The sequence below is a fragment of the Borostomias antarcticus genome (assembly GCF_949987555.1).
Source record: "Borostomias antarcticus genome assembly, chromosome: 1".
Classification (NCBI taxonomy): Eukaryota; Metazoa; Chordata; class Actinopteri; order Stomiiformes; family Stomiidae; genus Borostomias; species Borostomias antarcticus.
The window spans coordinates 52,349,227-52,361,678 of NC_140234.1; the positions used below are offsets into that span (position 1 = coordinate 52,349,227).

General features: G+C 41.2%; 1 protein-coding gene across 1 annotated transcript; it reads right to left on the reverse strand.

The window, feature by feature from the left end:
- Positions 1 to 3,866: 3,866 nt before the first annotated feature.
- On the reverse strand, positions 3,867 to 5,235 carry LOC311307613 (neuronal acetylcholine receptor subunit alpha-9-like; the record flags this gene model as incomplete). Its single annotated transcript, XM_084436443.1, has 2 exons — positions 3,867 to 4,558; positions 4,728 to 5,235. 2 exons carry the CDS (start codon positions 5,233 to 5,235, stop codon positions 3,867 to 3,869), a joined length of 1,200 nt encoding a protein of 399 aa, XP_084292569.1.
- Between the last annotated feature and the right edge of the window lie 7,217 nt (positions 5,236 to 12,452).

Genomic DNA, 12,452 nt, shown 5'->3' on the forward strand with positions numbered 1-12,452 from the left:
CACTGATTTTATGGAACACATTGCATTTCAGACCATCATCATGCAAGATTTCAGAATATGCCATTTTACCAATATTTCGTGTTAATATTCTCTATGGAAGATACGGGATTATGCTACAGTACAGAGATGCCCTATGAATGCAACTGCAGTCTGACCTCTAGTGCCTCTTTACTGATAGAGGTCATGGAAGCAGGAAATACTCCCTGCTCCTGCTTCAAATTTGTACTTGTATGACGTAGTTTGTCATTATATCACTAAAGGTCAATATAGGCCTAGTCATTCTTTTGATGGCAATGTAATGGTCATATGGTCATGGTGTCATAGAAATTGTAGTTTCATAAATTCCTTTGTAATTCACCACCTCCATCAACCCACATAGCTGTGCTAATACAGGATGACCTCTCCAGGAGGTCGAGACACCTAGACGTTGTCTGCTCCAGAATAACCATCCTTTGTCCCATTGTCCCTGCAAGAATTATCACCTTTTCTCATGTCACTTGTCTGTATTCTCGACCACTGTTGATGATGCCTGCCATTTAATACGACGTGTACAATGGGTTAGCCAATCACATCCTGGAAGCGCCATACCTGTGTATTGCTTGAATATAAGGCCGCGCAAGACCAGACTGCGGCACTTCTCTTGGATGAACCACTCACGTGCCTTGTCCTGAAGTCCTTGCGCTCGTATGTTTTCTCAATAAACCAGACTTAACCTCTTTGAGCGAATCTTGGCAAATCCTTTTTGACTAGATCAGTTAAAAATCTTCAACAATGGATACATAAGTTCATAAACACATGCCATCTTAGGCAGAGCACTAGTTGTGATCACCATATCTCTGACCCACAGATTTCTTAGAGAGACAGATTGCAATAGAATGTTGCACCTGTTGTTTGGCTGTCCTGATGGGACATAACAGTTTTGATGACTTTGCACTTGGGTGTGCTTGCATAGCTTTGTATGTCCCCTTCACTGTGATCATTTGGTCCCACTACAAAATCATTGTAGCTGTTTGCAAAATTTTGGCAAAGCAGGAAATGCTCATAGTAATGTTCTTATGTTCAGATCTATTATTAACTGTACCCTAACTCCCTATGTGAATCCCCTCATTTACAGTTTCAGAAACAAAGAGATAGAGGCTGCTTTGTGATCTTTTATGTTGCAAAGGTTGACTGTAATGAAAAATGATGAATGATGAAAGAAAGCCAGCAGTGTATATTGTGCTGTGCATTCTGCATGTTCCATGTTGCAGTGACAAACGCCATCATAAATTATATGTTAAAAATAGTAATACCTATAGGTAACTGTTTCAGCTATTCAAAGTAGGATATGAGTTTGTCAAGAGACTTGTTTGGTTTCTCAGCCGAACAAATGAACTATTTCTCTACAATGAGATCAGAGGGGAATGCAAGTTGCTACAACAAAGGACAACTCTGGAGATTCAGTTAATTCACTTTAAAGAGGAGGGGGTCTCATTTGTACAACAGAGCTGACCACAGACAATATATATATTTCACATCATTCAGTATGAATGAATGTTCTTGTTATTGTTGTATTGCATTGTTGTGGAGGGAAATGTATCACAGACATTACTGTTATTCATTTAAATGTTAATGAAATAACTTGAAACAAAGGCTTTGTCACAAATGGCTAAAATTCTGCCTAATCAGACAGTATTCGGAGACATCAAGTCATGTTCCAATCGAATATTTACAAAAATGTTGCCTGCTGAGGTGCCTCCGACTGGGCAGATTTTGAATGCAGCACAGATGTATTCTTCGTTGGTCAAGATATCCCACAATCCCATGCACCCATTCCACTTCTCCGACAAGGAAAATAACAATGGAGAGCAATTTTGTCTGCATGACTAATGGCACTTGTATTAAGTTTGAATACTTTTTCAGGCAAGAAAGTAACCATATAGATTCACAAAATTTGGTCAGTTTATCAAAACAATCCATTTATATATCTAATCTGACACCTGTTTTCTTCTTCTGTAGCTAGGCTAATGTTAGCTAGGTACGTTACATTATTGACTGTTTAACTTTTTAATTGCAGGGTTCAACAGTAACGGAACAATTCTTCATTGGTCTTGACAGGAAAAGAGAAAGCTTTATGATTGAAATAGGTGTACAATAAGAATGTACTGTAACACCAAGATGGAACACACAACCCATGATAACTAAAGCCTAATGGAAACAGCAGCAGCGACTGTAAATGTGCACTGGTGAAATTTACATTGTGCAGAAGTAGTGTGCAGTAGAATGAGCATTCCCTTTCAGTTCAGTACAGTGGCGGCTGGTGACTCAAAAAACTGAGGAGGACAGGAGGAAGAGAGGCGAACCGCCAATGGGCGCCGGGGGGTACTTTCCCTCAGTCAGTTATTATTTGAAATATCAGCTTTAAAATGTGGATTTACAGTCAATTTTAGCATATGAAAAACTGAATAACACTTTCTTTAACTACATGCAGCATTTATTTATCATATTCATGATAAAATATTACAAAACAACAATAAAACATTGTAAGCAATAGTTGTAATGGATTACTCTTCTCTAAAGAGAGACAAGAATTGATATTGGTGAGGTGCTGGAGAGGTTAGGTGATATATGAAAAATGTTTTTGATTAAGGGACACTGAGGTGTGCTGGCTCTCAAAAAGTTTGTTGGCAAATAGATTTGACAAATCGATAATGGAATACGTTGCACAGCAAATGCAGTATCCAACAGTTCGCTCATGGCTAGCTAGCAATGGTACAGCTATGGGATTAGCTCATTTGGGTTGCTGTCAAAGCTGCCACTCTTATGTTGCTATAGCCTACAATTATCAGAACAATATGAACATTCAGTTGAAAGTTTTCCATCCACCCACCCATCACTGGATGAAGAATAAGCACTGCAAAGTGATCAATTCTCACGCAAGCAGGAGCCAGGCTGTTCAGTGCATTTCTCCAATCCGGTGTTGCAACCCAGTCTCTAGAAATGTTTTGGAAGAGTTGCCGACAGTTTGCACCTCCAGCCATCTGTGTGCCTGCCTATGCCGTAGCCTGACATGCACCTTCTAGCCCCTGTAGCTAACGTTACCGGCTATAGCCAGCCAGTGGAACTGTCGTGTTCAGACGGCTCTAGCTCAAAAAGTATTTATGTCAGCTTAGATATTTAGATGGCTAGAATCAAGACAAATAGACAAACAGTTTGATGTATAATATGTCCCATAATACTTTCGGTTGTATTATATTATGGAGCTACGAACACACAAAAAGTCTCCAATGGCACAGGGAAGAGAAACACAGACATCAACGCCGACTCAATCTGCCTTCACTGTGGTAAATCTGGAATCTGGAATTTGATTGGACTAACAAAATATCAATCATTAAATCCTGTTCAGAGTACTGTCCTCCCTTGTGGTAATTTTTCAGCGTTTTGGCCAATCACAAATTAGCATGAACAAATTGCATTAAATTGATAGACCCCTAAGGGACACGCCCAAGGGAGGAATTCCTCCCTTCCATAGATATCTATGGGTCCTCCAGCGGCATGTTATAGATGTCACTGTTGGAGCTTTAGAATTTCAATAATGGGTTTTTATCCATAGGGAAAACCTGATGTATGAACAAAACTGAGATGATATTAAATATTAATTATAAATAAATAAATGTATATATTTATATTTTAGTCCCTCTCTTCTCTCCAAAAACTGAGGAGGACTGTCCTCCTCTACCTCAATGGACGAGCCTCCTCTGGTTCAGTATATTCCACAGTGTTTTGTCCTGGCCCTATATCTAGGAGGGAGTAGAGTGCATTCACATTTATACAGCTATAGGTCTATAGCATAGTTTGCTTCAATTGCTCTTTACACAGTTCTGTTCTTAAATGGCTTTCCCCAAGATAAGCAGGCTCATTAGAAAAACCATGATGAAAAAGATCCACATGAAAAAGCGGTCTAAGACCTTGGCCACCTTCTTCCACTCCCCAGTCCTTTTCTGGGTGGCCCTCTGATCACGGTAGCAGTTGGCGATGTACTCAATATTTCTCAAGAGTTCCTGCTGTTGACACATGCACTGGGTCTTGCATGAAACCTCTCTCCCGATACCGTCACTCACTCCTCCCTTCCTGCTTTCCTTGCCTGCCCCCACTGAGTCACCACAATCTGAACTTATGAACATGCCATTCCTCCAGGCGCTGTAGTGGTTGGTAGGGTTCCTTCCCATCGAGCTTGTGGGACTCATCATCTGATCCAAATCCTCTCTCAACTCTGGGATCACACCCTCCCAACCTCGCTCCATCCTCCTCTTGAAGTCATCTTGGCCCACTTGTCCGTTCATGGTGCAGTTGGTGCTTTTCTGAGGTGGAGAAGGCTCCTGTTTTTCTAACTGCACTGACATACAGTTCTCCCCCACTTCATACACAAAGCACACTCGGGCCATGTATTGAAGGATGACCTTTTTAGCCCATTTGGGTACAGGCTTCGCATCTGGGCCGCAGTGGTGGATGTTCATTATGAAGATGGTCAGGGCAGTGGAGGCTGTAATCATGGTCATAGTGGCAATGTAATACTTCCCTATGGGGGAGAAAGAAATGAAAGCAGATGGAACAAGCCCTCATTTTCACAATTGCAAATCTTTCACAGTAGTTGAGAAACGTCTTTGTTATTGTTTATAAATAGTATGTCAAGTACATAATGTGCATTCAGTCTAGTATTTGCATTACTGAAGCATTATTGCCCTTACCAATAAGTGGCACATTCTCTGAGGGTGGCATGATTTCTGCAACCAGCAGCTGGAAGACAGTGAGAGCCAACATCACAGTGACGCCAAGAGATACCTTCTCCCCCGAGTCAGCTGGCAAGTAAAACCCCAGAGGGGCCAGGAAGGAGATCATGACACATGGGATGAGTAGATTGAAGACATAGAAGGAGGCCCTCCTCTTAAGTTTTAGAGTGTAGGTCACATCCGGGTAAGGGTCAGCACAGCATCCATACAGAATGACATTCTTCTTAGCAGGCATGCCCAGAACCTCCCATTCCACATTCTCCACCAAGTCAGCGAGGTCTGCACTGTCCAAAGCATTTAGGATATCCAGCTGATTGCCATTGTAAGTCCAGGAGCCATAGGTGAATCTACACTGCTGTGCATCAAAGGGGAAGTAGGACACGTCTACCTTGCAGGAACTCTTGGTGATGGCTGGGGAATCCCACATGATCTGCCCATCATTTCGGATTACCACATTGGTGTCCATGGGGCCTGTGAAATGGTCATTAGCACTGAAATACAGAAATGTTATTCCTGTGAGGGAGAACCAATAGGATGTGAATGAAGCAGAGAGCCAACTGTAAAATGTTAAGCAGTATCAATTCAGTGATATTGTCGTGGAATTTTACACCTAGTCTCAAGACTATTCAGATTATTTTCTTTTCCTTAAAACCTATTCATCTAGTCCCCTGCCTTTTGCTATTGTAAACACCTTAACCTTTTGTTTCTCTCTCTCTTTTGTAATTCCAAACCACCTCCTCTACCTCGCTCTTCCTCATCTCTTTGTTTAAGTCAGAAGGGCCACACCTTCGTCCTTCCCGTCCTGGCTCAGACCATCCTTGTTTTGAACGCATATAAGGGGGATATCTGGCGAGCTCATTTTACTTCTGTTCTGGTGAACCACTCTGTGTTTTATCTTGAGGTCCGTTTGCAATCGTATTGTTTTCTTAATAAATCTGACTGAACCTTTTTGAGCGAACCTTTGCTTTGGCAAATACTTCATTTTTCGAAACCTCTACTACAATATCAACAGCTCCATTCTCATAAACGATGGATGTTAATAGTCTGCGACAGAAACAAAATACATTAAAACACACAATGTGTTTGGACTAATACAGCTTCAATAAGACCAGGATGGGGACAGGCAAAGGCACAAGAAAAGTAGTGAAAGAAGAGTAAACACCATAAAGAGAGTGTCCTCTTCTGAACACCTTAACCTGAACACTACCATGAACAAATGGCTTCTAGGAAGGTTCAGCTTGTGCCTTCACACTGGCAATGGGGGTCAAACTTTACTGGTATAGTAGTAGCATAGAGCTCTCAGATTAACCCAATACCATTCCGACCTACTTGTTATATAGGATTATATCAGGTCTCCATATATAACTACTAGGTATACGGATGGTATCGAGTCCATCATAATCATCTTTATTCCAAGTGAGGTATGCATCTATCCACACCTGCCGTATCCACAAATATGCTGTCAAAATTTGGTTACGTTCATCCTGAAACAGAGGGAGAAAGAATTAACCACTGATTCATTACATTTTATCAAAAACCTGTGTCACTTTTGATAGTGATCGTTGACAAAATGAAATCAGGCGGCAGGCCCGTTTTTCGTCCCAGCACGTCCCTGCTCTGTAGTCAAAGGTTCCTTTTTCCAGCTGAGGCTCCTGAGCAAAGTAAAGCCTTACCTCTCTCCTTATGACTTGGAGAGGGTAATCCAAGCCTTCATTTCATCTAGGCTGGATTACTGTAATGCTTTGTATGTGGGTCTAGACCAGCGCTCCCTGCGACGTCTGAAGCTAGTGCAGAACGCTGCTGCACGCCTCTTGACCGGCACAAAGAAGCGTGACCACATCCCACTAGTGGTAAGCTCATCCTTCACAATCTTCTCAAAAGACTTCATTAGACAATTAGACAAGGGAGGTAAGCATCACAGGCTTGCAGTCGTTGAATTACTTTGGGGCTTTATTTTTAGGTACAGGTACAATAATGGAATCCTTCATTATTCTGGAACATTTACTGCAATATGTATTGATGCACTGTCCCTGTTAAATAAATACAATGAAATAAATGGTCTTACCATGTCAATGATTTGTGATAGGGTGATCTGCAAAGTGACATTCAGAATGGTATCTGTGTCCTCCACTGGCCTCAGTGCATTTGTGTAGTTATTGAATAAATCATTCAGAAGCTTCTTTGCAAATTTCCCATGGGCACTCCAACAGACTGAACAGGTTAGAGAAAGGTAAGAACATAGGTTGAGAGACCAACAGTAAAACAAAGAGGCTTTGGGTTGTCTGGTCATCCTCTAATCCTTGGTCCTTTTCTACTATTCCTACACCTTTCATCATTGGGTCGTCAACAGATGGTCCTCCCATCTTTGTCTCATTTCATAAATGATTACTCATCTTCCACGCATACGTTAACTTCAGAATAATTTCTAATGGTAATAGTATGGAATAATAAAGATCTCTGCCTAATGGGGAGAGATTGGCAGAGGAGTAATGTTGGAGACATAATGTGAACACATGCCAGATGGTGCTGAGGACACAGATAGAGGAGGATTTCAGTGTAGATCACCCTTCTGAATCTATGGTAAGAGATCAAGTAAATCTGCCATTATACACCAGCAGATACAACTATGGCTGTCTCTGTTGACCCCAAGGATGTGTTGATTTCTTGACTAATGCCTGGAAAACTGTTATACCAGATAAGTATAATAATGGGCACACATCTATGGATAGATGAAGGGTAAGGCGTGACCAATAATGATTAAAGCCAACATTGTGTGGGTGCCCTCAGGTCATGCAAAACATTGTTAGATGATTGTATTTTGACTACGGTGACAAAATTATCTTCTTTATGTGCCACTCATAAACTGACTGAAAATCAGATTTTTCAGAGAATTCAGTTCAAAAGGTGATAATCATAATTTAGTTCAAAACACTGACAGGTCAAATATGATTGTTTACAGCATGCACAGCGGATTTGGGTTAGCCAGCAGTACATTCAATAAGCCTTTTGAGAGATGCAGATAAGGGACATACTGTAAGATTAAAGTGATGGCAGGCTGAGTGCTTCCAATGCCTAGGGAACAGCTGTGTGGGATCAAAAGGAAAATCATGGAATGTATAGCATCAGCTGTAAATGTAACTAAATGAATCCAAATGATGTACAGTATGTGTGCTATGCCATGACTGTATCTATTTGTCCCAAGGTGCTGATAATTGCAGGAATAAACACTGTCTATAGATAATACGTTCATAACATACATACATTTTATACATTTAACTGTAAATAATTAAATAATAAATTGTAAGAATAATAAATTGCTGTTTACATCACTTGATAACTATTCTTGATGATATGATTATCTGGCATCCCTTTATGGTCAGATGTCTGATAACTTCATATCTAGTTTGTGTCGTTATCATTACAACAAGTGCAGCTCAAATAAGTAGACTAACCTCTCACATACTTTATCTTTCCTTTGCATTTCAACATTCATTGTTTGACTACAGATTGGAAACTGTATTCAAATAGGTTGACATATTTTTTATCGTTAACTACTTTTACCATTTCCAAAACACTGACTGTTCACCATTTCTAAATCATGGGTATGTAAAAGAGAACATGTAACCTACCTGGAACAATATTGATGCACAGAATAAGTGTGTGAATTCCCCACAGTTTCATTGTGCTGGAACAGATTTCATATAACTTGATCCATGTGCCAGATGACCATTGAAGTGATAAGAAGGTAACCTGAATCGATCGGTATAGAAATAGATGAGAATTAAAAACACTGGTCTTGTCTCTGGAAGGACAGCTGTGATAGGCGACGAGTACAGTGGAGGCAGGGCAGTGGATTGCCTGATGACCCAGGTTCATTCACGCGTCACAGTGCTTGGTGGGAAAGCTCAGACTGAGAACAGTCGAGTTCACATTATCAGTGATGTTGTTTCCTCCGCCCCAGCGATAGCGCAGGGCAAGAAGTAATGTTTTTGGTGGCATGTGTTTATTTATTGGTTGGTTTATTTATTGGTTTGTTTGCAGATTTACGCAAAAACTACCTCCGCCTATGAATGCATTTCATGGCTCTGAGCACGTTTTGTATTCTTGCATTTGAGGATTAGAGCTTTATACCAGTCCAAACCCTGTGACCTTCCCATGATGAGATACGTCCATTTCCGTTCCCCTCATTGACAATGGATAGGGGAAATTTTTCATCCAAAAAATGAATGGAGGTGAATGGCCGGCCATGTTTGGGTGGCGTGGACCTGCCCCATGATTCGGATCCACTCCAAGATTTCCAAGAGAACTGTGGTGGATTTATTATTTAGGAACCATAGCACCAACTGAACTCAATGGAGGAGTTCGATATTAGACCATATCTATGAAAATGTTTTGAAATTATGTACAGACCAGCAGATGTTTTGATGCTATGAAGGTGATATATACAGTAATGATGGTTTTGCTGTAATGTTTCTTTGCTATAATGATGTTATCTTGGATCCTTGTAGTGACAAGAACTACGGATATTGAATATATTTAAATGTAAATTTGGAGACTTTTGGTACTGAAAATATTCTAGTGAAAATAATTGTATTGAAAACAGTTTGTTTCTATTTGTTCTACTTTTTCTACTGCCATTTGCTACTAATGTTGGAATTGACCTTTTTATTTATTGAAAGTACATATACAGTAACAAGATTGTGTTGATATGCTTTAAAAATCAGATCTTCATTTCAATCATGTGCGGCCACCCCCCTGTCGCCAGGTGTGGCTAATTGGCCAATTACTGTGTGTGTGTGTGCGTGCATGTGTGTATGCAGACGGTTCCTGGAATCTCCATAAAACCTGAAGAATGTCTTAACAGATCGAAATACCTTTAAATAAAGGTATGCAGCATTACACTTGACTAGCGGGCCCCTTTTTCAGCATTGCACTTGACTGGCAGACCCCTTTTAAAGAAACTACCAACCTGCTCCATCCCTACATGATAGATAGATAGATAGATAGATAGATAGATAGATAGATAGATAGATAGATAGATAGATAGATAGATAGATAGATAGATAGATAGATAGATAGATAGATAGATAGATAGATAGATAGATATTGTAGGAGGCTGTAATCGTGCTTGATACAGTATAGTCATTTGTCAAAGACCGTTGTCAGGACGACCGGAACCTTCTAGACTGGCTCCAGTGTCTGGTATTGGGCAATCCCAATCCCAGCTGTTTACTGCTGACTGGTGGTCAGCACAAGATTATTCTAAGAGATTCTGTGCCCTACATGGCTCAAACTCTGTGGCTATTCCTATGGCCTAGCAAAGGTTATCAGAGTTCACTGTAGCCGAAACTGGGGTTTACTCTAGCAATAGTGCATTATATTGGAAACAGCAAATAGGTGAAGTTTTTGCTTACTTCAATAGATAGAGTTGGAGCTGGTTCTCCTCAGAACATTGTTCTCCTCAGAACATTCCATAAATCTCCTGTACTCCACTCCTGTACTCAACAATTTCTCCTGTACTCCTCCTCATGGTCTGCCCTGATGCAGCCCACAACAGAGGAGTTGTCTGCTGGTGAGATAGTCTGTGATCCAGCCCACCATGTCGTGGTCTACCCATATTGCTGGGAGAATTTTCTGCGAGCCGGAGGGGCAGGATGGTGTTGGATGTACTGGAAAACTCAAAGAACCTGACTCTTACAGAACTTCCTTGCCCCTCCATGTGTGAGCTCTGTGGAGTAGGTAGATGATGGCATCATCCATGCTCATTTGGGCCTGGTACGCAAACTGCAGGGGCTCCAAGGTCAGAGGCGTTGGGCAGTGTCAAACCTGTTGAAAAACTCAGGTCATCTGACCAGGGCCTGTTGGTTGTCCCCCGCTCAAGGCTAAAGACTAAAGGTGACCAAGCCTTGAAGTTGTGGCTCCTAAGCTATAGAACACCCTTACATGTATGATCTGTGGCCTCTCTTGACTCCTTTAAAATGCCGCTAAAGACTCATCTGTTCAGACAGGCCTCTGTCTAGCCCCCTGTGTCTTTTTATGTGTTTTTATGTCCTTGTATTATGTGTTATTGTTTTTTACCATTGCTATTATATATTTGATGATTTTGTGAAACACTTTGGGGCTATAGAAATAAACTCACTCATCAGTCATCAGAATTTGCATCATCATACCGTGAAAAATATCTGTTAATGAGCTCCTTTGAGATATGATTAAATTGTTATTAACTTTCACAATTTGTAATTAATCTACAGAGACTTGTGAAGTCCCCTGCCGATAATGAGATACTGTGTTGTTCACTAATGATGCATGTTGATAGTAATAATAGCGGAGGGGGGGGGGGGGGGGGGTGTCAGACTAAGAGCTGGGACACTACCTCCATTTTTCTTGAATTCGACAAAAATCTGAAACAGAATCAGTTTTTCTATGTACTAGGAATTTGCTTTCGGTCGTGGTGCATAACATTGAGACAACATTGGACGGGGTACAGGGACAAGACAGGACAGTGCAAAGACTTGACAGTGCACAGAGTGGGTACAAAAAGCTAGTGCAAAAAAATTATAAGCTAAGAAAAATAACAATATAAGAAAAGTAGTGCAGTCAGTGTATATACAGTGAGTATGTAGTATGTAATGTGTAAGTGAGTGTGCGTATGTGTATACAGTATGTGTGTGCGCTGTGATGTTTAAGTGAATGCAGTGCGTCCTATACATACATTCAGGTCATGTACAAGGGTCTGTGTATGTGTAGTACAAATGAAATAACTTGAATGAAATAACCATTAGCATCACAATATTAATATGGGGATAATCAAATATGTAATATGGCCACTGACCTATGGGAATGCAATAATAGGACCATGGCCTCCATCCTCATCAAAGGGACATAGAAGTGGAACAGGGGCAGTAGGGACAGGGTAATCATTATTCTACATTTTGTCCACAAGGGGGCATTGAAGAGCTCTGAATCTCTACAGAGACAACATGCTTCATATTGCACATTGCTATATAGCACAATCATTAAGGCATAGGACAGTAATGCTGAAGCTGTTCTCACTGGCATGGGTTCAAACCCAGGGAATTACATTCAATATATAATTATTATTTATTTTTTGTTATTTATGTTTTGTTAGAGCACAAGACTCAACAACAGATAACACATGTAATGGTTACTTTGGGTAGGGGATATTCTATCTGATGTATGAGAAACAAATCAGATAAACACATAAGGAAAAATTTAATGTTCTTATCTAGGATCCTGCGGTAGCCCATTACGTATAAATCATATTCTATAGGGATCTCATTTTGGAGTGTTTGCGGTCCCTGTGTGGGGGTGCTAGAGACACAGGGTTTGGACAGGGGTGTGCGGGGGAAGAGCCCGAGGGGGGCACCACAGAGATGGCCACATACAGCCACCCATTCACCTCCAGTCATGTTTACCTCCGCCCCAGCAAATCACAGGGCGGGTCCACGAGCCCAAGAGCAACATGCGACCGCTGCGGAGGGATCAGGCGCGGTAGATTTGATAACTATACTCTAAGGCCCTGTCCCAAAACCCACCCTTGCACCAAAGTGCGCACTCCTGCACTTCACGTGCGCGTACCCGCCATGGGTGTAGGGTGTCCCATTTCTCATTTCACGTTTGCAAGGGTGCACCCTACACCCTCAATGCACCCTTTATGCGCTC